Source organism: Triplophysa dalaica, chromosome 7, assembly GCF_015846415.1.
Source record: "Triplophysa dalaica isolate WHDGS20190420 chromosome 7, ASM1584641v1, whole genome shotgun sequence".
Taxonomy (NCBI): domain Eukaryota; kingdom Metazoa; phylum Chordata; class Actinopteri; order Cypriniformes; family Nemacheilidae; genus Triplophysa; species Triplophysa dalaica.
Window position 1 is genome coordinate 21,652,837 of NC_079548.1, and position 27,157 is coordinate 21,679,993.

Here is a 27,157-nt window from a genome sequence, read left to right on the forward strand (position 1 = left end):
TTGAAACCCTTGTCTGTGGTTCATGACTGCTGCAATGCAATGAAATATGGAAACAATGAGCTTTACTTTCTGAAAATAATCAGACACGTTTGGAAAACTGGGTTACATTTACTCATTTGGAAAGCGCTTTTATCTAAAGCAACTTACATCACATTGTATTATACATTTGTTTCTCAATACATGCAATCCCCTTGGAATCGAACCCTTGACCTTGCCGATGCTGTTGCCATGCTCTAACCACCGAGCCATAGGAAAACTAAAAGACTGGTGGTCATTGCACCTGCTAAAATGAATGAAAATCAATATTGAAAAAAATTATCTATATCTTGGTCTTCAATATTCATACAATTTACGTAAACTGGAAATAATTGTTCAGGTCCATTAACCATTGAAGTTTACATAAGCTAAATATGCACTGGGTGATGTCATATGGGGTCACAATGCAGAAGGACATTGACTGTCTGAGCAAATATTAATATGAGAAATCTGCTTTCATCACAGTTTCTGATTTCCACCCCTGCATTAAAACCAGTTTGTTCTGAACCTGCATAACATCAAGATATAGATATACCATTGATTCAGAGCGATTGTCTCTGGGAAAAAAAGAGCTGTTGTGTGTTGATTTGGATGAAAACATCTGCTGCACGACTGGTTACTCTCGAGTGTTTTCCTTAAGCCCGTGTTTAGCTTGCTGTTATATGAAAGCCTGTTGTTGCTATTCTTCTGGCACCACACATACTGTAATTCCACCCTCAGTATAAATGCATTTTCTACACAAATGCATGTTTGCCAAACAACCTCCTCATTGTTAACTTTAATACCTGAGAATTACAAGGCAGTGCCTAGAATTAGACCAAACAAGTTGGCCACTAGACACCCCACCCTGATATTACACGAGGACGACATGCAGTGCAAACTCAAACACCAGAAGTCCAGAGAAAATGATGGGCAATAAAAAAGCAAAAGGTTTTGGTTTTGGATGAATCAAAGAAGTCCATTTCAATGTGTTAAGCATGTCGGTGTAAGGAAACTTATGAGTTATGATCACAGGATGCTGAAGTGATGGGATTTGCATTGTAAATGTAAATAACATGCACCTCATACCACCAAAATGTGGGATCTCTCAGAGGATTTCTTCAGAATTTACATCAACGTTCAGCTGGTCTGGTGTGGTTTAACCGACACTGCAGTACATCTCATCCATTTTATAATTGAATAATCAACAAACTCTTTCACTTGTAGAACTTACTACACACTGTCATGTAAAAATTATGTAAAAATGTTACAGTAAAGGTACATTACATAGTGAGATCTACCATACACCCCCAAAAAAGTTGATAGTTTAATATGATATAGTAGTATAGTCTATAGTTTCATGTTTTCGAACTATACCATAGTAAATAACACAGTAGAGTTTTTAACAAAGTTTACCCATTTACTGTAGTAAATAGGCCTACTTTACAGTACTACACTGTAAAAATGTATTTGTTGTTTCAACTTGAAAAAAGTTAAGTTACCCGGCTCCCTTACAGTTTTTTAGCTAATTAAAGTAAAAATATTCGTTCTTACATGAATTTGGAGCAAAATTGTTATGTTAACTAATATTTGTAAGTCTAACTAACTAACAATTTTAAGGCAGCCTGGTAACTTAATTGTTTAAGTTAAAACAACTTTTCTTTTACAGAGGTATGGTATAGTAATTTTACTTTAATACTATATCTTTACTGTAATATACCACAATAAAATAAATATTTTTTCATGGGCATGTTTTTGAAATGAATTTTTATCATAAATTATTATGCATTTCAAAGGAAAAATGTATTATAAAGGTATAAATTACACTATAAATTACAGTGGATACAGCACATATTTAAGAAATCAATAACTAATCATTTTAAAAAATTTGGATTGGGCTCCTCACTGTTTTATTACAGTAAAAAGACATTCTCAGAAGTCCTGATATTCATGATACATTTCGATAATTCTGTTTTTAGCTATCCCTTAAATTATAAGGCATTTTTACTTTATTGTAGGATCATGATTTCAGTTCATAAACGGATCAAAGCTGGACAGTAAAGTTCGAGACATAAAATGAAATGTGAAAAACAATCTAAAGGCAGTGCAAAACTGAATGGGTTTTTGGTATATACCGAGTTGGGAAAGCCAATGACATCACTGAAGGGGACACAATAGATCCAGGGGTCAGAAACAGTTAATTGTAAACAGGAAAGAAATCGGAGATGTCAGATCTAAGCTGACTCTTTGGACGGGAGAATGAGATCATGTGACAAGGGCAGGTGAGCAGGACAGCTGTGACGGTGCAGTATTCTCAACTCTACAGACCGTCTGAATGAAATATACAGCATACATGACTGCAAGAACAAACACGTTTGGTAAAAGACTCATCTGCACTCTGATTTGGTGATATTGAGTGAATGATTATTATTAATAATTTACATAAATAATATTAATAATTCAACAGTGGACTTAAAAAAACAATTGAGGGATTTCTGAAAAGCCACTTACACATCGACAGAATGGTTATTCACAGACAATATGGTTTATTTAGTTAAAAGTATAGCTTACCGTCCCATAAAGTCCCATAATTTATTCATCCTCATGCCATTCAGACCTGACTCGTTCTTCTGTGTGACACAAAAGAAGATATTTCGAGAAATGTCTCAGCCGTTTTGTGTCCACATAATGGAAGTCAATGAGATCCAGTGTGGTTTGGTTCGCAAGGTTCTTCAAAATATCATCTATTGTGTTCTGCAGAAGAATGAAAGTCAGGCGGATTTGAAATGATGTGGAATGAAGGTGAATAAAGGGTGAACATGCCTTTATGCTGTTGAATGTGTCATCCCATGTAGTTGATTTACTGCAAACAGTATCAAATGCATTTTATCAATAGATGCGGCCCAAACACTTGACATCTCAGTTAAGCATGGACACAAGAAGAAACCTCGAGAAAGAGGTGAGATAAGATCGACGTACGCTGGGTGGGATTATGGGCTAGTAACACTACCAGGTCTCCCAAACATGATTTAATGAGCATCTCTAATCAAAGCATCAAAAGAATGACCTGAATAAATAATGTCTGCCGAATTTCTTTTGTCCTCCCGCGACAATTACCAGGTTTGGTGGGGGTGACGAAGCCCGCGATAGGCCGTTGATACACACATCGGTTCCAGCATCTTGTGCCGGCTGTCTCTCGGCCGGTCAATAATTGATGCACCTCGCTTCATTGTCACCAAAAACTCATAGCGAGGAAGAAGTGTCAGGGTCGTCTTACTTATTAAAGGTCTCTGAATCTTTAATGGGCACCTCATCCTCCATGATAAACACACCGCTGCAGGCCGCTTCACAACTTCAGGGTGTTGGTGTCAGTGGGATTGTGTGTGAAGTGAGATAATAATAATTACAGTTTTGGAGAAAGGGGATTACCTGCTGCACAAGGATTTGTTGTTTTTGAGGTCAACTGAGTTCTGAAAAATCATGAAAGTTTTAATGGTCGTGCATGGAAGATGGGGTTCATGTATAATGCAGGGTGGGCCTCTGTCCAGCGAGTCAGCTGCTATTGTTTAATCTGTGCGTAGGGTTTCATACTGGCACTCGTACTTTATGAGAAATCTCAGCCAAGGTTGAGAATGACATCAGCTCTGATATAGTTTACGTTTTTGTGCCAACTACAGAACAGCGTGACCCTTGTGTCAAAGAACGGCAGACATCATCTACTCCAGAGCTAGTAAGCAAATACTCTAGAAAGGATTTGGACACTGAAGCTTCATTAAAAAATGAATGAATCTTACTGTATTACAAGAGCCAACATACTTTTGAGACATATACTCACCTAAAGGATTATTAGGAACACCTGTTCAATTTCTCATTAATGCAATTATGGTGGTGGTGTAATGGTGTGGGGGGTGTTTTCTTGGCACACTTTAGGCCCCTTAGTGCCAATTGGCCATCGTTTAAATGCCACAGCCTACCTGAGAATTGTTTCTGACTATGTCCATCCCTTTATGACCACCATGTACCCATCCTCTGACGGCTACTTCCAGCAGGATAATGCACCATGTCACAAAGCTCGAATCACTTCAAATTGGTTTCTTGAACATGACAATGAGTTCACTGTACTAAAATGGCCCCCACAGTCACCAGATCTCAACCCAATAGAGCATCTTTGGGATGTGGTGGAACGGGAGCTTCATGCATCTCATAAATCTCCATCAACTGCAAGATGCTATCCTATCAATATGGGCCAACATTTCTAAAGAATACTTTCAGCACCTTGTTGAATCAATGCCACGTAGAATTAAGTCAGTTCTGAAGGCGAAAGGGGGTCAAACACAGTATTAGTATGGTGTTCCTAAAAATCCTTTAGGTGAGTGTATAGCACAGCCACTCAAAGAAATTTAACAAAAATAATTGTTTTAAATAGTTTGTTGTTTTAAATAGTAGTACATCTACTTTTTTGTGTATACTGAGTAAGATGACTGTTATCAACATGTTAACGATTATATTTAACAATTATACATTCGAATGTTCCCAGCATGCCCTGCAACGTGTGAATATCAATAAATAGTGTTAACTGGCATTACATATGCTGCTTTTGTTGTCGTTACTTTGGGCTGTTTGTGGTATTTAGTAAGGATGTTACAATATCAAAATCTCACTGTACGATAATACCTCAATGTAAGTTACAATGCTGTATTTATTGCTAATGACAAATGATAACTTGGAAACGTGCCATGTGCTTCCACTTTTCTTTATCCTCTAATTATAACTGTTGCTTGGACGTATGAGTATTGTTTCAAACCTGGATACATTCATTTTTTTCTGCTGAATACAAAGGAAGATATTTGCAAGAATGTCAGTAACCAAACAGATCTCATCCCCAATTTACTCCCATAGTAGGGAAAATAAACTCTATGGGAGACATAAGGGGATGAGAGCTGTTTGGTTTCTTCCTTTGTATCTTCCTTTGTCTTTCCCCACACGCATATAGGTTTAGCACAATCTGAGGTTGTAGTAAATTTACATTTACATTTACATTTAGTCATTTGGCAGACGCTTTTATCCAAAGCGACTTACAGTGCACTTATTACAGGGACAATCTCCCTGGAGCAACATGGAGTAAAGTGTCTTGCTCAAGGACACAATGGTGGTGGCTGCTGGGATCGAACCAGCAACCTTTGCTTTACCAGTTCAGTGGCTTAACCCACTAGACCACCATCTCCCATGATGACAGAATTTGAATTTTTGGCTGAACTATCCCTTTGCCCTTTAACTTAAAAGATATGAGACTTCACAGTAAATAACACAGTGAAGTACTTACTATAGTTGAACTATGGCAAGTACTATGGTATATGGTTAAAAGGATAACTCTAAAGACATGTGGATAAACTACTTGGCCCAAAAGCTAAGTAAGCTTGTTTCGGGCGACATTCGGATTACATTGCTACCTTTACAAAACTCTTTATACATCCAATAAAAAAACTGATTTTACCAAGAGATACAAACATACTTCGTTATCCCTGGAACAACATTTTTGTAGAAAAAGGCCAAACCCAAACTTATGAATAACAACTGTCTATAAGCACCTATACCCTCGCTGTATAAGCTTCACATGAACTGTAAACTTAACTCTCAAATCTGACATAATGATTTGAATGAGTGTTAAACCTCCCCAGGGTCCAGAGTGAAGTTGACCCAAGAACATCACTCACTTAACAAAATCTATCACTGCTGAACCAACCGAAAAACATCTTTGACAAAAATATAATTTGAATTTGCAGATTCCACTTAATTGAATACTTTGTATTTCACTTCAAAATGTTTGATTTCCTCACAGTACTGTATGAAAGTGTATATTTTGTTTGACTTGGTATTGTTTGTGCTTTGGTTTTGAAGTCCTTAGTTCTATGTTTTTAGTTCTACACAAAACTCTGACTTCCTATTTTTTCATTTCCTATTCCTCTCGTTTGTTGTTTTCAATGCACTTTAATCCTGCAGTACTGTAAATATAAATCCTCATTTCATTCCTGTGCTTTGTCTGGCCTTTGTTCGAGCAAGTTCACGTTCAAGTTCACTTCCTCTGTACCTTTTTGGTTCGGCAGCTCATTCATTTTCTTGAGGCATTCAAATATTGGGGAAAGCTTCATTTGACAATGAAAGATCATTCAAATGTTCGGGAAGGCTTCATTCATGCAAGGCATTCAAACTCACGCAGAGCCGCGCATGACGTCGGACGGCTAGGCGAGAGACTTCGCAACCCCTGAATGCTCTTCCCAAGCAACCATGACTAAAGTGGACATTCAGTACCGGTCAATATTAAACAGTATATGCGACGCTCTTGAACAGCCGGACACGCGTTAACATGATACATGCGATGGCTCCCCGTTCATCCGAGGTTCCCGGCTAGCGAGCAAAGTTCAGGCCCTGTCAAATCCTCACACACACGACACAGAACCCTGCGGTTCTCGGGACCCTGCCGATCATCATTTCCCATCTGTGCTCGTGTTTCTGCATCATTAGAAGAGTCGCTGTTGGGTTTCATCGTGGCTCAGGTTCACCATCTGACTTGATCTTCGCGTTACCCAACATGGTTCTGCACGACGCTCTCGTCACATCTTCACCAAAGTGTGAATTATTAAAGCGTAACAAGCTGTCGGGACACCAAACTCAATTGCGCGTTGTAATTAAATGTCTCTCTGTCGTTCCCTCTCCTTCCTTTCTGCTGACAGAGAGACTGTGCTGTTTGTGAACAGACGGAGGACACAAGGCAAATGGACCGGCCTTATCTGCTTACACGACGTGTTGTAGCTTTAACCAATGGTTTTGTCATTCGCCCGTGTAATTATTCCTGCATTGGTGGTGTTTGCTAAGGCAAGAATCACTATCACTATTGCTAATACTTATTTTTAAGGCCAAACCCTTCAGCCAGAAACTTCCACACCGTGCTATTACCTTTCTTATCAAGCACACTTTTTTTCTGATGAATGAAAAAAAATAAGCATTTAGACTTGCATTAAGTAGAACACAAAAGAAGATATTTCGAGAAATGTCCATACAACGGAAGTCGATTGGGGTCCAATGTTGTAAGCAGTACTCTTAAGAATATCTTCTTGTGAATATATTACTGTGTTGTGTGTTTACACTTGGGGGTTTGCTGTGTTGCGACCCCTTTGAGGTTAACCTCGGCAACTCCAAAACACATGAACACAGTTCCTCATATCACACACAAACACATACTGTACACACACGCTGTGGCAGATCACTGGGCTCAGCAGTAAATGAGCAAACGCAAGGCTTGTGTAGCAGAAGATCACAGGTGTGCTGACGGAACACAGACACTGTCCCTGAGCAGAGAAATGCTGCACACACACGCACGCACACACAAACACACACTGAAGATACACTGCACACAAGAGTGAACTCCAAGCTCCGTATTAACACTCTGAGACTCAATAATTTACATGAATGAACACATTGCAGACACACCCAGGCAAACTCAAGTGCTTGTTGGTCGAAAATTGAACTTAAAGTTAATAAAGATCATACTGATGCAAGAAAGGCATGAATGTATTATTGAGGATTGTACTAATGTCAACAGTTTATGGTTGTTAATTTAGTTCAAAGAAAACACAGGCCAAATCTAACTTTAACCCCACCCACTTGATTCCTTAGTACATAAAAGGATGTATATGTAAACATACCAATCAGATAAATATACAATTTGCATTTAAATTGTTGTAATCTATCAACTAAATGTAATTTGAGCTGAATTTGCCTTGTACTATAATAGTATCATGCTGCTCTCTGGTGGACACATTATAGTAATACGCATGTAAGGAAAACCATGTAGAACAGGATATAATGCACATATAAACATGTTCTCCGTATTTCGCATGTGCATTGAGTTATTTTAATGTTTTGATCGTCACGATCAAAAAGGTGTGTTCGATGAGGAAGACGGGTAGTGTTAGTAGAAGACTGCTGAGTAAAAAATGACACTTTGTGAAGACGTTTTAAAAAAGTACTCTACGTATATCTATTGAACTTCAAACAGTTTGCAAAATACTTTTCAACAAAAATATTTATATTTAAAGATTATTGAGAATTAAAAAAAAAAACTTCTTATGGACTTTCACTTTCACCGGAAGTAATATATGTCATAGAACAAAAGCCCTTCATTTTATTTAATAAATAAAGCATATTTTAGTTCGTTTTTATCTAAGATAAAATGCATGATAAAGTATTAATGTTATTTTTGTTTTATTTTACAATAGTTGACGTTTTGTAAATGTATTTTAAATAGCGCGTCATTTTATTTAAATGTTTTTATTATTCATTATTATTATTATTATTTTTATGTGAATGTATTTGTATCATTCATTTTACTTAAGTTGCTATTTTCATTGTTGTTATATCATCGTATTCTTAATAATAAATCGTGTTCTTTAATAAAAATGTAAAAACACACAGGAAGTGACGCATTCCGGCCTTTTCCTGCTCAGCTCCAGCTAGCCTCTTGACGGACTGTCGAGAAATCGACAAACGCGTCCGGATTCCGTGCTTTTATTTTGGCACCGGAGTGAAGTTATCGTTCGTCGTCATGTCCATGTATCAGGTAAAACCCGTGAGTCCCGGTGAAATAAAGATTGATTTACCAACGTGCATGTACAAGTTACCGAATGTCCACGCGCAGGGAACGAGCTGCGGCGAGCACGCGTTCCAGGTAATCGTCTTACTTATCTGATCTAAAAAGTAAATGTATACATTCAAACACAACATATAAACCTTTCAGAAAACTTAAATACACAAAAGAAACACACTCAGTAGTACACACGGCTAATGTCAAGCTGTCTGATTCAATGGAGCAATGTGCATGTGTTCTATGATTGACAGCTGCATATCTGCTCTTGGTATTACTATGAGCTCTAGAATGAGAGGTTGGCCCATATGAGGCATATTTGGCTATCTGATATAAAACATCCAGTTCTCTCCAGGTGTGATCTTTTTAAGTTATAACTTACACGGCAGTTTTGTCAGGCACACAAGAAAGGGGATGTCTCTTATTTAAAATATGACAATATGGTAAATTGAGCATCTCATGCAGTCTATTGCAGTCTGTTTAACACAGCCCTGTGTTGATTTGTTTCGTTAAACTGCATATTCAGGAGTGATGCCACGCAGCAATTTTTAAAATTGTGTTTCACCAGAACGGGGAAGTAGATCCTACTGTGAAGGTGCTGGAGGCTCGACAGGATGACATCTTGAAAAGACTTTATGAACTGAAGGCAACGGTTGATGGTCTCACAAAGACCGTGACCACACCTGATGCTGACCTGGATGCCACAACACTCTCACAAGGGGTTTCGGCAACAGTGTTTAAGGGTACAGCAGACCTGGACTGCTTACTGGGCAAGGTGAGCTGCTGTTCATACAGTTTACAGTATTATATCATCATCATCACTTACTCAAAAAAAAACGTACGTTCACTTAAACAATAAGCAGAACATTTAAGAGTAATCCTTAAATCATATGGGTTTTTCTACTGAAAACAATTGTTCATCCTCCACCCTTCATTCAGCCCTGTTCGTGTTAAACTGGTCGGTCAAGTTTGAGTTAAAGACAGCAAGCTTGTTATGATCAAATTGATTTGATCAGCAATGAACTTCCTTTTTTTATTTGTATTGTACGTTTTGTCTTGCAGGATCTGGGTGCCCTGAGGGACATCGTAATTAACGCGAACCCCTCCAATCCTCCCCTGTCTCTGCTGGTTCTTCACAGTCTGCTGTGCCAGCGGTATCGGGTGCTGTCTGCCGTGCACGTGCACTCCTCCGTGACCTCCGTGCCCCCTACGCTGCTGTCCTGCTTGGGACCGCGGCACACAGACAGCTACACTCGCCATCGTTTTGAGCTTGGCTTCACTCTCATATGGAAAGATGGTGAGACAGCCCGCTTTTAAATAAAGAGAGCCATTACAGCACACACACAAATGCTAAATCACTGTGCCCATGTGTCTCTGTTCAGTGTCAAAACTGCAGATGAAGTTTAACACACAGAACATGTGCCCCATCGAGGGAGAGGCCAACGTCGCACGCTTCCTCTACCGGCTCTTGGGTGCTGAACCCCAGGACCCCGTTCTCGCCACGCAGATGGACAGCTGGATCGATACGGCGGTGTTCCAGCTGGCCGAAGGGAGCGGTAAAGAACAGGCGGCCGTGCTGCGGTCGCTTAACGGGGCTCTGGGCCGTTCACCCTGGCTTCTGGGCCAGGAGTTCTCTCTCGCTGACATCATGTCTGCCTGCTGCGTCCTGCAAGTTAACAACGGCACCTCTGCACCTCCAAACGTACAGCGCTGGCTCAAGTCCTGCCAGAACCTGGGCCACTTCAACTGCGCATATGCGTTACTACATTGACCGGAACTGTGAGATCAGTAAGGGCCGTGCTCCAGTTAAAGATACATCAATATATAATAAAAGGGAAATGGTGGTGTGACATCATTGTAGACCAAATGTAAATGGACACCTGAGATCGGTCCCTGCAAAACAAAAAGTCATTTCCCAGAATTCAATCTGAGCTTGGTCATAATGGGTGTTCCAGTTAATATGATAATGTCGTTGATGCTGATTTAACTGGAGTCGATCTGAAACTGATCCCAGGTCAGGGTCATAACTGCAAACACTTTCGAACAGAGAGAGCATTTGGAACAGATTTTAGGGTAATGATACTGGAATACAACTCCCTCTCCCGCCTTGTGCCTAAAAGAATGCTGTACTAGAAAATGTGTGTTGTTATTATATTACGTTAGGTTGAAGCGTTTGAAATGTGAGCCAAAGGACCTACTGGTATGTATGAGGGGTGATACTTTGTAGCGTCTTTTTCTTAAAATCTATTAAATGTTTTCACTGGGGATTTAATGTTTGTGTTATTATTTTTAGATAAAATTAGATGTACTGTAGTGTGAAGCGATTGCTGTTTTTGAGGGTTAGACAAGAGAAACGCAGCTTTATAGGCAATAATGTTGTTCTTTGAGAGAACAAAATAAACAAACTGTTGATTTTATTAGTAGAGCAGTAACTTCTAAAATACATATAAGAAACGAGGATATTCCATGTTTGGTTGCAAAAGGTGTCTTGTCACTCATTATTGGTTTTGAAACAAGCCACAAATGTAGATAAAATTGTCTGCCATAGATATTTGCTGTCTCTCCTTCAACGTAGGAACTTGTCCGTTAAGCCAAAATGTACACAAAAACCATTTTTTTTATCTAATACATGCCTCTTGCCCAGAGCTTTATATTAATATTTCAATTTGAAAAAAAAAATTCTTTAAAATCTGTAATATTTTGGAAGTTAATATTTTCTGGAGCGAATGAAAAAAACTGTACAATACCATTTTTGTAAAGTACATTTTCTCATACTTCACACCTGACATATATTTTTTGCTGTACAATACTGTTTGACATTTGAAAATATGTAGAAATTCGGTAAAAATACCATGTTTTACAGTGATGACATGCACACCTGTTATAGGTGCAGAAGTGACACTGTGGACTGTAATAGTTCATATGTCCTGCAGGTGGCATCGTGTTCCTCAGGAAAACTCCAGCTGGCTGATTTGAGATCTCCCTGTAGGCAAAATCATTGTAATTTCACAGCTCTCAGGTCTGTTGTGCACAGAGGATGGAATTCATACAACACAAATGTCACTATAAAGACCGAATGAAGCAATCATTGTGTATCTGGATCAGCTCATGTTGGTCATGGAAGTTATCACAATTTGGATTGGATTCAGTTCAATTATTTAATTATATAACATGACATTTGGCAGATTATTTGATCCGAAACAAAATGTGATGCATTCAAGTTCCAACATTTTATTTGTCTGTCTATCTATCTATCGGTTGAGGTAAAGAAACCAAATACTGTAACTACAGGAACATTATTTGAGGGGTTGAGTATCTTTGATGGTTGCATTGCCAAAAACATCATACGATCCCTTAAACACTCCAGTTGTGTACACAAAGATTTTAGCTAAAAGAAAGTGAACTGAAACGTTAATTCCTACACTAAAAAAAGGTGCTTCACGATGCCATAGAACAACCTTTTCTTCTAAATGGTTCCATAAAGCATCTTCAACATGAAAAGATACTTACTGTTTCACAAAAGGTTCTTTTTGGCGGACAAGGTTCTTCAGATTATCAAAAGGTTGGAAGAGATGGTTCTTTAAAGAACCTTTGACTGAATGCTTCTTTGCCGAACCAAAAATGGTTCTTCTATGGCAATCGCTATGAAGAACCCTTTTCGCACCCTTATTTTTTAGGAGTGTATACTAAGCTGTAACTTAAGTTTATAAACATATGGCTACAAGCATTTTATTCCCCTTAAGAAAGGAATTAGCGTTTGGATTTAGTGCTATTAGATACAGTGAGGAAAATAAGTATTTGAACGCCCTGCTATTTTGCATGTTCTCCCACTTAGAAATCATGGAGGGGTCTGAAATTGTCATCGTAGGTGCATATCCACTGTCAGAGACATAATCTAAAAAATCCATAAATCAAAATGTTTGATTTTTTTAACTATTTATTTGTATGATACAGCTGCAAATAAGTATTTGAACACCTGTCTATCAGCTAGAATTCTGACCCTCAAAGACCTGTTAGTCTGCCTTTAAAATGTCCACCTCCACTCCATTTATTATCCTAAATCAGATCCATCTGTTTGAGGTCGTTAGCTGCATAAAGACACCTGTCCACCCCATACAATCAGTAAGAATCCAACTACTAACATGGCCAAGACCAAAGAGCTGTCCAAAGACACTAGAGACAAAATTGTACACTTCCACAAGGCTGGAAAGGGCTACGGGGAAATTGCCGAGCAGCTTGGTGAAAATAGGTCCACTGTTGGAGCAATCATTAGAAAATGGAAGAAGCTAAACATGACTGTCAATCTCCCTCGGACTGGGGCTCCATGCAAGATCTCACCTCGTGGGGTCTCAATGATCCTAAGAAAGGTGAGAAATCAGCCCAGAACTACACAGGAGGAGCTGGTCAATGACCTGAAAAGAGCTGGGACCACCGTTTCCAAGGTTACTGTTGGTAATACACTAAGACGTCATGGTTTGAAATCATGCATGGCACGGAAGGTTCCCCTGCTTAAACCATCACATGTCCAGGCCCGTCCTAAGTTTGCCAATGACCATTTGGATGATCCAGAGGAGTCATTGGAGAAAGTCATGTGGTCAGATGAGACCAAAATAGAACTTTTTGGTCATAATTACACTCAACGTGTTTGGAGGAAGAAGAATGATAAGTACCATCCCAAGAACACAATCCCTACTGTGAAGCATGGGGGTGGTAGCATCATGCTTTGGGGGTGTTTTTCTGCACATGGGACAGGGCGACTGCACTGTATTAAGGAGAGGATGACCGGGGCCATGTATTGCGATATTTTGGGGAACAACCTTCCCTCAGTTAGAGCATTGAAGATGGGTCGAGGCTGGGTCTTCCAACATGACAATGACCCGAAGCACACAGCCAGGATAACCAAGGAGTGACTCTGTAAGAAGCATATCAAGGTTCTGCCGTGGCCTAGCCAGTCTCCAGACCTAAACCCAATAGAGAATCTTTGGAGGGAGCTCAAACTCAGTGTTTCTCAGCGACAGGATAGAAACCTGACTGATCTAGAGAAGATCTGTGTGGAGGAGTGGGCCAAAATCCCTCCTGCAGTGTGTGCAAACCTGGTGAAAAACTACAGGAAAAGTTTGACCTCTGTAATTGCAAACAAAGGCTACTGTACCAAATATTAACATTGATTTTCTCAGGTGTTCAAATACTTATTTGCAGCTGTATCATATAAATAAATAGTTAAAAAATCATACATTCTGAATTCTGGATTTGTTTTTAGATTGCTTACCACAGCTATGCAGACGACACACAGATCTACTTAGCTCTATCGCCTAACGATTACAGCCCCATTGACTCCCTGTGCCAATGCATCGATGAAGTCAACAATTGGATGTGTCAAAACTTTCTTCAATTAAACAAAGACAAAACTGAAGCAATTGCATTTGGAAACAAAGATGAAGTTCTCAAGGTGAACGCATACCTTCACTCTAGGGGTCAAACAATTAAAAATCAAGTCAGGAATCTTGGTGTGACACTAGAGTCAGACCTTAGTTTCAGTAGTCATGTCAAAGCAATAACCAAATCAGCATACTACCATCTGAAAAATATTGCAAGAATTAGATGCTTTGTTTCCAGACAAGACTTAGAGAAACTTGTTCATGCTTTCATCACCAGCAGGGTGGATTACTGTAACGGACTCCTCACTGGCCTTTCCAAAAAGACCATTAGACAGTTGCAGCTCATACAGAACGCTGCCGCCAGGATTCTGAGCAGAACTAGAAAATATGAACATATCACACCAGTCCTCAGGTCTTTACACTGGCTCCCAGTTAAATTTAGGATTGATTTTAAAGTATTATTACTGGTATATAAATCATTCAATGGCCTAGGACCTCAATACATTGCAGATATGCTCAATGAATATAAACCCAACAGATCACTCAGATCACTAGGATCATATCAGCTAGAAATACCAAGGGTTCACTCAAAGCATGGCGAATCTGCTTTTAGCTATTATGCCAGCCGCAGCTGGAACCAGCTTCCAGAGGAGATCAGATGTGCTCCTACAATAGTCACTTTCAAATCCAGACTCAAAACGCATCTGTTTAGCTATGCATTTAATGAATGAGCACTGTGCCAATGTTCGTCCGACTGTCTGTACTGTATTGTATTTTACTTTTATAAACTGTTTTAATTACTCTTATTTCTTTTTATTATTTTAATTTCTTCTATGTAAAGCACTTTGAATTGCCACTGTGTATGAAATGTGCTATATAAATAAAATTGCCTTGCCTTGCCTTGCCATGTCTCTCCCAGTGAACATGCACCTACGATGACAATTTCAGACCCCTCCATGATTTCTAAGTCGGAGAACATGCAAAGTAGCAGGGTGTTCAAATACTTATTTTCCTCACTGTATATCAACCCTGTGTCAATAATGCTGATTCACACTACATTAACTTTCTTCTATGAATCTAAATGAGTAAATCATTCAGCTTTTCTTGAGAGAGAATTGAGTGAAAACACACACACAGTAGTGATTTTCTTTTTTTATTGCAACTGGAATAAACGCCTTTGAGATTTTTGACAGCTTTGCACAAGTCACAGCTTTTGACATACAGGACTGCAGGCAGGAGAACAAAAACATAATTTATCTTCATTTTACTCTTTGCAGTATACCAACCATATTTATAGAACAAATTATTATAGTTTTTAACAAAATTTAGGCAAAAAGTAAAACTTTGTGTAAAAGGTCAAATGTAAGCAAAATAAGAAGGTAATACAACTATAGTAAATAACCTGTGGGTAGTGTTGGGTGTAATTAGTTTCTACGTAATTGGTTACTGTAATTTAATTACTTTCCCTTGAAAAAGTAAAGTAAGGGATTACTCTGATTTTCTCTGTAATTTAATTAGTTACTTAAGATTTAATTAAACTAAATACTTTGTGTAATATATGTGTGTGCAATAGTGGAATTTACATTACAATACAAAGTCTAACTTTAACATGAATTCTTTAATGTATAATTCTCACAACTGTAATACTTTGGTCAGTTAAAAATACTACTTAATGTAGTTATCTATTATTTCACTAAATTAATTAGAAGAGCCGTTTCATGTCTATCCTAGAATCACTTAACTAATCAAGCTTGATGTAGGATATAGAAAGTATTTAGTAAGAAGTAAATAAATATGTTTTGGAGAGAGTCATTTGTACAGTAATCTAATTACACTATTGATTATGTCATTAGTAACTAGTAATTCATTACTTATTCAGAGTAACTTGTCAAACACTGCAGTGGGCCGTTTTCTCTTATGATGTAAAGATGACCATGATAGAGAATTTTTATAAAGTGATGTGAACGTGTACCACAAACAAACCATTACACTGCATAATCATTTCCTAACACCGTATCTACACCGGACGCGACATTACAACCTGCTTGTTCTTAATGCCTTTGTCTTACAGTGTGGGCAAAATTGTAAATTATAATGGGTTCTAATGCCTTTTTAATATCTACACCGGTCTACACCGGTCGTGTCGCGCCGGTGCAGACACGGTGTGAGTGAAGACTGAGTCTATATAATATAATGCGTATACAGCACATATCACAAATGGAATTTATTTTCAAAAAACCCATATGATGACTACAATTTCGAGGACCGTGACGTCGCCCGGTATGGCGCAGCCGGGGCCCCACCCTGGAGCCAGGCCCGGGGTTGGGGCTCGTATGCGAGCGCCTGGTTGTCGGACCTTCCCCCATGGGGTCCGGCCGGGCTCAGCCCGAAGGAGCGACGTGGGGCCACCCTCCCGTGGATTCACCACCTACAGGAGGGACCGTAAGGGGCCGGTGCAAAGTGGATTGGGTGGTAGTCGAAGGCGGGGGCCTCGACAACCCGATCCCTGGACGCGGAATCTAGCTCTAGGGACATGGAACGTCACCTCTCTGACGGGGAAGGAGCCGGAGCTTGTGCGTGAGGTTCAGAGATTCCGACTAGAGATAGTCGGGATCACCTCTACGCACAGCTTGGGCTCTGGAACCACACTCCTCGAGGGAGGATGGACTCTTTACCACTCTGGAGTTGCCAAGGGTGAGAGGCGGCGGGCTGGTGTGGGTTTGCTTATAGCCCCCCAGCTCAGCCGCCATGTGTTGGAGTTTACCCCGGTGAACGAGAGGGTCGCTTCCCTGCGCCTCCGGGTCGGGGATAGGTCTCTCACTGTCGTTTGCGCCTATGGGCCAAATGGCAGTGTAGAGTACCCGGCCTTCTTGGAGTCTCTGGGAGGGGTGCTGGAAAGCGCCCCGACTGGGGACTCCGTCGTTCTGCTGGATGACTTCAACGCCCACGTGGGCAGCGACAGTGACACCTGGAGGGGCGTGATTGGGAAGAACGGCCCCCCTGATCTGAACCCGAGTGGTGGACTTCTGTGCTAGTTACAGTTTGGCCATAACGAACACCATGTTCAAGCATAAGGGTTTCCATCAGTGCACATGGCACCAGGACACCCTTGGCCGGAGGTCAATGATCGACTTTGTTGTTGTTTCATCTGACCTACGGCCATATGTCTTGGACACTCGGATGAAGAGAGGGGCGGAGCTGTCAACCGATCACCACCTGGTGGTGAGTTGGATCCGATGGCGGGGGAGGAAGCTGGACAGACTCGGCAGACCCAAACGTACTGTGAGGGTCTGTTGGGAACGTTTGGCCGAATCGCCTGTCAGAGAGATCTTCAACTCCCACCTCCGGCAGAGCTTCGACCAGATCCCGAGGGAGTCTGGAGATATTGAGTCCGAGTGGACCATGTTCTCCACCTCCATTGTCAACGCAGCCACTCGGAGCTGTGGCCGTAAGGTCTCCGGTGCCTGTCGAGGCGGCAATCCCCGAACCCGGTGGTGGACACCGGAAGTAAGGGATGCCGTCAGGCTGAAGAAGGAGTCCTATCGGGCCTGGCTGGCTTGTGGGACTCCCGAGGCAGCTGACAGGTACCGACAGGCCAAGCGGACTGCAGCCCGGGTGGTTGGGGAGGCAAAAACTCGGGCCTGGGAGGAGTTTGGCGAGGCCATGGAGAAAGACTATCGGTCGGCCTCGAAGAGATTCTGGCAAACCGTCCGACGCCTCCGGAGGGGGAAGCAATGCCCCACCAACGCTGTTTACAGTGGAGGGGGGCAGCTGTTGACCTCGACCGGGGATATCATCGGGCGGTGGAAGGAATACTTCGAGGATCTCCTCAATCCCGCCGTCACGTCTTCCATTGAGGAAGCAGAGGCCGAGGGCTCAGAGGCAGACTCGCCCATTACCCGGGATGAAGTCACCGAGGTAGTCAAGAAACTCCTCGGTGGCAGGGCACCGGGGGTGGATGAGATCCGTCCTGAGTACCTCAAGTCTCTGGATGTTGTGGGGCTGTCTTGGCTGACACGCCTCTGCAGCATCGCGTGGCGGTCGGAGACAGTGCCCTTGGACTGGCAGACCGGGGTGGTGGTCCCTCTTTTTAAGAAGGGGGACCGGAGGGTGTGCTCCAACTACCGGGGGATCACACTTCTCAACCTCCCCGGGAAAGTCTATGCCAGGGTACTGGAGAGGAGAATCCGGCCGATAGTAGAACCTCGGATTCAGGAGGAACAGTGTGGTTTCCGTCCCGGTCGTGGAACACTGGACCAGCTCTATACCCTCTTCAGGGTGCTGGAGGGTTCATGGGAGTTTGCCCAACCAATCCACATGTGTTTTGTGGATTTGGAGAAGGCATTCGACTGTGTCCCTCGCGACATCTTGTGGAGGGTGCTCCGGGAGTATGGGATTCGGGACCCTTTGCTAAGGGCCATCCGGTCCCTGTACGACCGGAGCAGGAGCTTGGTTCGCATTGCCGGCAGTAAGTCAGACTTTTTCCCGGTGCATGTTGGACTCCGGCAGGGCTGCCCTTTGTCGCCGGTTCTGTTCATAATTTTTATGGACAGAATTTCTAGGCGCAGCCAGGGGCCGGAGGGCGTCGGGTTTGGGGACCACACGATTGCATCTCTGCTCTTTGCGGATGATCATCGTGCTGGCCCCATCAGACCAGGACCTTCAGCATGCACTGGGACGGTTTGCAGCCGAGTGTGAAGCGGCTGGGATGAGAATCAGCACCTCCAAATCTAAGGCCATGGTTCTCAGCCGGAAAAGGGTGGCTTGCTCACTTCATGTAGGTGGAGAGTTCCTGCCTCAAGTGGAGGAGTTCAAGTATCTGGGGGTCTTGTTCACGAGTGAGGGATGGATGGAGCAGGAGATTGACAGACGGATCGGTGCAGCTTCTGCAGTAATGCAGTAGCTGTACCGGTCTGTCGTGGTGAAGAAGGAGCTGAGCCGCAAAAAGCTCCGGAAAAAAAACCGGTAAAGCTCTCGATTTACCGGTCAATCTACGTTCCTACTCTCACTCTCACCTACCGAAAGGACAAGATCCCGGATACAGGCGGCCGAAATGAGCTTTCTGCGCAGGGTGGCCGGGCGATCCCTTAGAGATAGGGTGAGAAGCTCGGTCACTCGGGAGGAGCTCAGAGTAGATCCGCTGCTCCTCCACATCGAGAGGGGCCAGCTGAGGTGGCTCGGGCATCTTTTCCGGATGCCCCCTGGACGCCTTCCCGGTAAGGTGTTCCGGGCATGTCCCACCGGGAGAAGACCCCGGGGAAGACCTAGGACACGCTGGAGGGACTATGTCTCCCAGCTGGCCTGGGAACGCCTCGGTGTCCCCCCGGAAGAGCTGGAGGAAGTGTCTAGGGAGAGGGAAGTCTGGGCATCCCTGGTTAGACTGCTGCCCCCGCGACCCGGCCCCGGATAAGCGGTAGAAAATGGATGGATGGATGGAATTTATTTTAAAGATAAAGATGAATATTTAAAAGAAAATGTATTTTTACGCAAACAGAGATTATTTTCCTTTACCCATTCGGCAGACGCTTTTATCCCAAGAGACTTACATTGCATTATGCTACACATTGGTTCCTAAGTACATGTAAACCCCTGGGATTGAACCCATTAGTGCCATGCTCTTACCACTGAGCTACAGGAAAGCAGTTAATGAAGTTTTCAAATGACACATGTTAGAACAGTAATTGAAGAATCCAAGAAATGACATCCAGCATCATTTGTTTGCAAACGCCTCTTTGTTTCAAGTGATTCCATATACATTTTTGAGGCCATTGTATATTGAATATGTTTAATATCAATATAACTGATGCCTAGACACATGTAGTTCTGACTCTGAGATCTTTTCTCAAGGTTTCATCAAATGCAAGGCGCTTTCTAAAAATAACGCTATAAAGGGCACTATAAAGTGTTGACCTTTGTTGTGTTTGTCCTGGCTGTCAGACAATGAGCTCTCTCCTCTCAGATCAACACGCTCAACCTGCAGTTTTAATTGGTGTTAGCATCACGCTTTCAGACTTTTATCACACCCGCCTCTCTTCCGGTGCCACGCTCGCATTCACAGCAATACAATCTCAAGTGCTTTCATTTGCACATCATACATCAGTATACAGCTGTTAAAACACATGGGATGTCTCTTACTATGTTGTACGAAAGATGAAATGAGGACAATGATACAGCATATCGGAGTTTGTGTTGCAGACGTCTACTTTTGGATTTAATCGAATAGTGGTGCTCACTTATGTAAGCATTAAAGATCTGTGGCTGGTTGAGGAGAGGTGTGCGATTACCTTATGTGCGTAAAATCACTTAGCAGACGCAGCAAATCCTTTCACAGAACCATTGGCATCCTACAACACCACATTATGATGGTATGATATATACCATTTCATTACCTATTGATAATGGTTTGTATTTTTTAAATGTTACAACGTTTAATTTCTTTGTTGTTAGTGAAAGCATCATTTTTGGCTTAAAAACATGATGGTAAAATTTACATTACTATTAAAAAATCAGCACTCTAAAATATGTTGGTTTCTGAACCCAGTGTTGGATCCCAGCCGCTGAGTTAAATTCAACCAGAAAATGTTTCAGCTGTATTTGACTCAATAATGGGCTGAAACAACCCAGCATAGGCCAGAATTTAGTGTGCAAAAGAAATTAAAACTGATATATTTGATCATCTTCAGTGTCAAAGTCACTGAGAATTTATCGCCAAGCAGCTTCTTGAGGTCTTAAAGTGATAGTTCACTCAAAAATAAAAACTATTAAAATGGTTATCAACGGTACCCCAGATTTTCCTAAATTCTTCAAAATATTTTATTTTCTGTTCAACAGAACAAATAAAATAAATAAATAATATCTATAATTATCATTTTTATTTCTGGAAGTCTGGTGCCCCAGATATCCAACATTTTCTCAAATATTTTTCTTTGTGTTCATCGGAACAAAGAATTGTAAACAGATTAAGAACAACTTTAGGGTGAGTAAATCATGACAGTTTTCATTTTTTAGTGAATTATCCCTTTCAAGAATTCACCTCTATTCTGCACTCTTATTCACTATTCATCCATTCAATTTTTATTAAAATTATAGTTTTCTAATGAAAGGATCGAACATATTAGCTGAATTATATTTATGTCAAAAGAAGTACTTTCCAATATATAAGCAAAAGCCATTCCATAAAATCACGAGAAACATTTCAGTCACCCTTAACCCTTAACTTTTGAATGGTTGTGCACATATAGGTACCTAAATTACCCATTACAGGGTACTCCACGTACACCTGTTTTTCTGTCTTTTTCCTTTCTAGTTTGAGTTAGAGTCACGGGTATCTGTGAATAGATCCATTTCATTAACTTGTATCGATGAGGTTCTGTGTTCATGTTCACCAGAGCAATCAGTGGAGCTGCAGTCTGAGTGTTCAGAGCTGATTTCAGCCACACATCCTCCATCGATCTGCTGAGCTGATCACACGCTCATCTGGGGCTCAGGCTGATTTTCTTACAGCCCCTCCTCCAACTTATTACACTGTAAATTTCAAAGATAAACTACAATCTCATATAAAACACCACACCTGCCCCTTTACGTCTTTATTACGATCCCTTAGAAACATTCATATCGCTAATGGATTTAGCCTCTTCCTTGTTCAATAGTGCAATTTTTGTTTGAGATGTGTGAAGATAACTGCTTGCTGTTGTAATCTCTGTGTCTCCCTGGAGAGACTGACTAATGGTTTTGCTTTGAGGGTCCGGTTGGACTGGATAGAAGAAGAACAGATCTATCAGGTGCTTGACATAAACTCAGTAAACAGTCGCTTTTTAATGTCTCCCAATGAGAAACTGTTTGATTTGTCCTTCAGAGCACTTTGAACACAGATGATTCAAAGAGCCGTGTTTTATATGACAGTGTTGTATAAATGACATTGCTAAGAATTATGTTATAACCGATTGACCTCCAGTGTTAAATATTAGAAAGTTCCATCGAAACAACATAAAACAAACGTTAATTTGCATGCACACTTTTGTGACCCCCAATTTAACTTCCAGTACACATCACAAACAACAGAGTGCCTGTAGATTATTTCTGAGAACAATCAAAAGAACCCGAGAACAACCGTAAGTAACTTGGCTGAAATTGTCTCTCCAATATTTTGAATTTTGACTGTGGTACCAAGCTCAACCGCTAGATGTCAATGTAACATAGGGTTTCTTTAAATGCGCCGAACTACTGGACCTTTATAAAATGAACATACAGCAAAATAAAAAAAATCGTTTAGAAAAAAACCTCGGGAGAAACCAGGCTCAGCCATGAGGGCCAGATCCCCTCTTACGTGTCATAGCTGCACTCAGTGACCCCGACCCAAAGCCACCGAGCAAATATCCACGAGGAAGAGGGAGAGCCCACCATCTGCAACCCAGAAAGTCACACTCAACCAAAACCCTGCAGGTTCAACTTTGTCCCACTCCACGATCGACACCAGAAAAACAGAGGAACAACCAGGGAAAATAGTAATGGCATGTTGTAGCTTTATTCCTCTGTTGTCCGACAACGACCGCAAATCAAGGCCAACCGGACCCACACAGCCCCAGCAGATGAATCCCCACAACCAACTAGCCTCGCCACTCCCCACAAACACCCACCCAACAACCTCCAATCAGGGCCACCGAATGCAGCTATAACTTCAAACTACTGACGTGTGACGTAAATTTGGCATTAAATACCAAGTGTAACTTCAGAATAAATGTGACAAGTCCGTCTTTGCTCTTGGTTGGGTATGTAGTGGTCTGAGCTGGGATGGTCCGATGGTCGTATTTCTCTTGGGTGGGTGGTGGAATTGCCTTAGATGGAGCTGGAATGGCCAGTCAGTCTGCAGCTGTAGCAGGTGTAATCTCTAGATGGGATGGGCATATGTCGATCATCTGGACCTGACGGAATTTCTTCCTACCTCGGGATGGGCATCCCGAGGCGAAGGCAGAAGGAGAATAATTATAACTGTGCATTAAGTGAAAGCTTGGCTGAAAAGATGTGTCTTTAATCTAATTTAATCTTTAAATTGGGAGAGTGTGTCTGACCCTCGAATAGTATCAGGAAGGCTATTCCAGAGTTTAGGTGCTACGTATGAGAAAGCTCCTCCCCCTTTAGTGGATTTTGTTATTCTAGGTGTTGTCAAAAGTCCTGAGTTTTGAGATTGTAGAGAGCGTGATGGGTTGTAATGTGATAAAAGCTCAGTTAAGTAACTAGGGGCTGAACCATTTAAAGCTTTGTAAGTAATTAAAATAATTTTAAAATCAGTACGATACTTAATGGGTAGCCGGTGAAGCGATAAAAACTGGGGTTATGTGATCGTATTTTCTTGACCTTGTAAGAACTCTGGCAGCTGCATTCTGAACTAACTGTAGTTTGTTTATTGATGATACAGGACAACCACTAAGTAGAGCATTACAATAGTCAAGTCTTGAGGTAACAAATGCATGAATAAGCTTTTCTGAGTCAGCAACTCATAAAATATTTCGTTATTGGCAACATTTCTAAGGTGGAAGAAGGCTGTTTTTGTGATATTTGAGATGTGATTTTTAAATGACAGGTTGCCGTCTAATATAACGCCTAGCTCTTTAACTGTATTTGTTGGAGTAACAGTGCAGCTTTCAATTTGCAGGCTGTAATCGGAGATGTTCTGTTTACGTGTTTTTGGTGCTATAAGTAATGTTTCAGTTTTGCTAGAGTTTAAAAGGAGGAAATTACTAGTCATCCAATGTTTTATGTCCTCGATGCACTCTGCCAGTTTGGATAGCTTGAAGGAATCATCTGGTCTTGATGAGATATATAGCTGAGTATCATCTGCATAACAGTGGAAGCTAATTCCATGTTTTCTAATAATGTTGCCGAGGGGCAGCATGTATATGGAGAAAAGCAAGGGTCCTAAAACCGATCCCTGAGGTAATCCATAATTTACTTGCGTGAGATTTGACGATTTCCCACTTATATGGACATATTGATATCTGTCTGTTAAGTAAGATCTGAACCATTGTAGTGCCTGTCACTGAATACAGATATAATTGTGTAAACGATCTAGTGGGAATTTTATGGTCTACAGTATCGAAAGCAGCACTAAGGTCAAGCAGGACTAAGAGTGAGATGTTACCTTTATCTGATGCAATAAGAAGGTCATTTGTAATTCTAACGAGCGCAGTTTCAGTGCTATGATGCTGTCTGAAGCCAGACTGAAACTTTTCGTGCATGTCATTATTTTGTAGGAAGGTACAAAGTTGAGTTGACACTACTTTTTCTAGTATTTTAGACAAGTACGGGATATTTGAAATCGGTCTATAGCTTATAAGTTCGTTGGGGACTGAGTTTTTTTTTTTTGTAATTAAGAGGCTTAATTACAGCCAGCTTAAAGGGTACTGGGACATGTCCTAGACTAATTGACGGGTTAATAATGTTACAAATGGGCTCAATTGCAACAGGTAGTAGCTCTTTTAATAAGGTAGTCGGAATGGGGTCTAATAAGCATGTTGTCGGTTTGGATGTTGCAATAAGTTTAATTAAATCTTCCTGACTTACAGGAGAAAAACACTCTAGCTTTTCTTTTTGGGTGATGGTTGATACAAATTCTTCAGACACACTCGGAGGTTTGGTTTTAGCTATGTCTTTTATTTTGTCAACATTTACACAAATGTAATATAAATCATAGTAGTCCACAGAATGTGTCTGTGAATTGTTTAGCTCAAAGTGCACCACATATCTCTTATTATACCATGTTTTAATTGCCCAGTTTTGTATGCGAGGAGAATCGCGCTGTTTTTTTTAGTGTGTGTTTCCTTAAGTGCAAATGAGCTGCTAGTCTCCGCCCTCTTTTCAGCAGAAATTTAGCCAGGGCTGTGAGCCTGTGCTTCCAACGACGAGTCAAGAAAGAAGGGTCACATAAAGCGAATGACGCTGTGTCTGGTCTTTAAACACCAAACATTGTTTTATATAAGAATACCTGTTTCCCACGGGGACATTTGCGAAGGCGCTAGCGCTATGGTCCCTGTTGGTCTGGTCACAACTGCTTTCGGGAGTGAGACCCGCGACCGGGTCCTGGGGTTTGCATTCTTTGCTCTGCTCTGCTTTGATTACTTTTGCCATGGTGTCGGAACTAATTCACAAGGGGAAAAAAAATGGCTGCAGGGCCATGAGTGGACACATTCAGAAAAAGGGGCAGTAATATTATAATAATAATGGCTACCTACGTAAGAAAGGGAGCGAAATCTGAACGGCTCGTTTTCTCACAGGCTTGAGAGTTAGGCTCACATAAGCAAAGTTACTTACTAAGCGAATCAGAATAATCTGGTTAAAACCAGTGACTGTGAGAGGGCAGGTTACAACCAGGGATGACCTAGTTATAGCCTGGAGAGACTGCGGGCAGGAGGCAATAGACCCCACGGGGGCAGACATGGGCTAGCTACCCATGTTGACGGGATCCGTTACAATAAGCATAATGTGTCCACCCATCTAAGGCTTCGAAAAACACAAGAGAAAGAATACCCCTGGAGTCTGCGAGAGCGCAAGATGAATCATCGGCGGATCACATGGCAACCGACCTCGGAATGGAAATGACAAAGAACCAAGAGATCAGCACAGCAGCACAGCAACAGGACAGAAACTACAGATATGCATTTCCGGCGGGACAAAGGTAACATCAGAGAGCGGTCTTAAAATCCATCAAGGCCCAAGAGAGCATTATGAGGGGCATTGACCAATTCTTCACAAGAGGTAGTGTAAATCGGGTAAAGCCCAGTGGCAGGATAAGCACCACAGGGTATCAGAACCCCAGACGAAGCCCAACCGAGCATAAACTTACCAGCAGTCAGCCACCCGGAGGCTACCCAGCCGCAGCAAGCAGTAGAAAGGAAAATGGAAGGAAGAAGACCTCAGATATATTGGCCTCAATCCTGCAACAAAGAATGGGAAACCATTGACTCAGATCTCGTCCAGCTTTGAGCAGGCCAAAAAGGAGATGTTGAAAGTAAAGTGCAGAAATGGGGGATCATCTACACCTATGGGGAGGAGAGATTTGGAGTGAAATGCAAGAACCCAAGGTCACAGAAGGAGATGACTGGCCGACCTAAGTCCAGGAGACAAAAAGAAATCGACAGATTCTTAGAGATAGGAGGATCCTTTGGCCATCCCCCAAGACGCCAAGGCTAACTCGCTAAAAAGGCAACCCTTTATTTGGGAGGGCAGAAACTGCGGGCCCAGCACTTAACCCCAGATTCAGGACTGCTGAGTATAACCAGGGATTGGGAAATGCGAGTTGATATAAACCACAGATTTACTTTCCGCTTGGAAATCGCAGCGACCAACCTGCAGCCGGACATGGTTCTGTGGTCCAGCTCCAATAGGACAGTCCTCAGAGTTGAGTTGACTGTATCTTTGGAAGAGGTCATTAACGAAGCATTTGAAAAATAAGAATCACCGGTTTGCTAACTTGGCGGAGGCTGAAGATCGGGGATGACCAGCGAAAGTGTTCCCGTTGGAAGTGGAAATATGTCACTGTCATTTTGAAGTTTTTTTACTGTAGGTTTTAATATTGACTTGTTTTTTCGTGTTTTAACTTAGCTAACTGAACTAAAAATATTCCTACTTCATGACGATTTGTAAATGTGTTAACAGTTAATTCATAACTTTTACTTTGCGAAACAGTACATTTTTCATGTTTACTGTGAGTTCATTAGTTAACATATTTTTAGGCTACTAAAGGATTTTTTTTTTCATTTTATGATGGTGCCATAATACCCCTTAGTACTTTTACAGGGTATTCTAATCTGGAGATAAATATTTTAAATACACAAACAGACATGGACATGTTTCTGTATAATGATGTGCACACACATTAGATTCAAGTATGGTAATGAATGTAAAGAGTATGCATTAGCTGAATAATGAAGATGCATTTATCAGTGAGATCTGATCTGTGGCCGAAAATATGAAATAAGTGATTTCCAACTTTTTAAGTGGTGGAATTCTACAGTAGGCTAATGTTAATATCCTTTATTAGTATGCAGCATAGGGATTCCAAAGGTTGTGTGCCAGTTACTCCAGGTGATTGCAATCGTTTCAAATGAATCCAAACATTTATTTTATG

The 27,157-nt window shown here is 41.4% G+C and overlaps 1 protein-coding gene across 1 annotated transcript; it reads left to right on the top strand.

Annotated features, from left to right (window-relative positions):
* Window positions 1-8,507: 8,507 nt before the first annotated feature.
* Window positions 8,508-10,921, top strand: aimp2 (aminoacyl tRNA synthetase complex interacting multifunctional protein 2). Its single transcript, XM_056753030.1, has 4 exons — window positions 8,508-8,740; window positions 9,225-9,431; window positions 9,719-9,953; window positions 10,039-10,921. Exons 1-4 carry the CDS (start codon window positions 8,618-8,620, stop codon window positions 10,425-10,427), a joined length of 954 nt encoding a protein of 317 aa, XP_056609008.1. The 5' UTR covers window positions 8,508-8,617; the 3' UTR covers window positions 10,428-10,921.
* The last annotated feature ends 16,236 nt before the right edge of the window (window positions 10,922-27,157 follow it).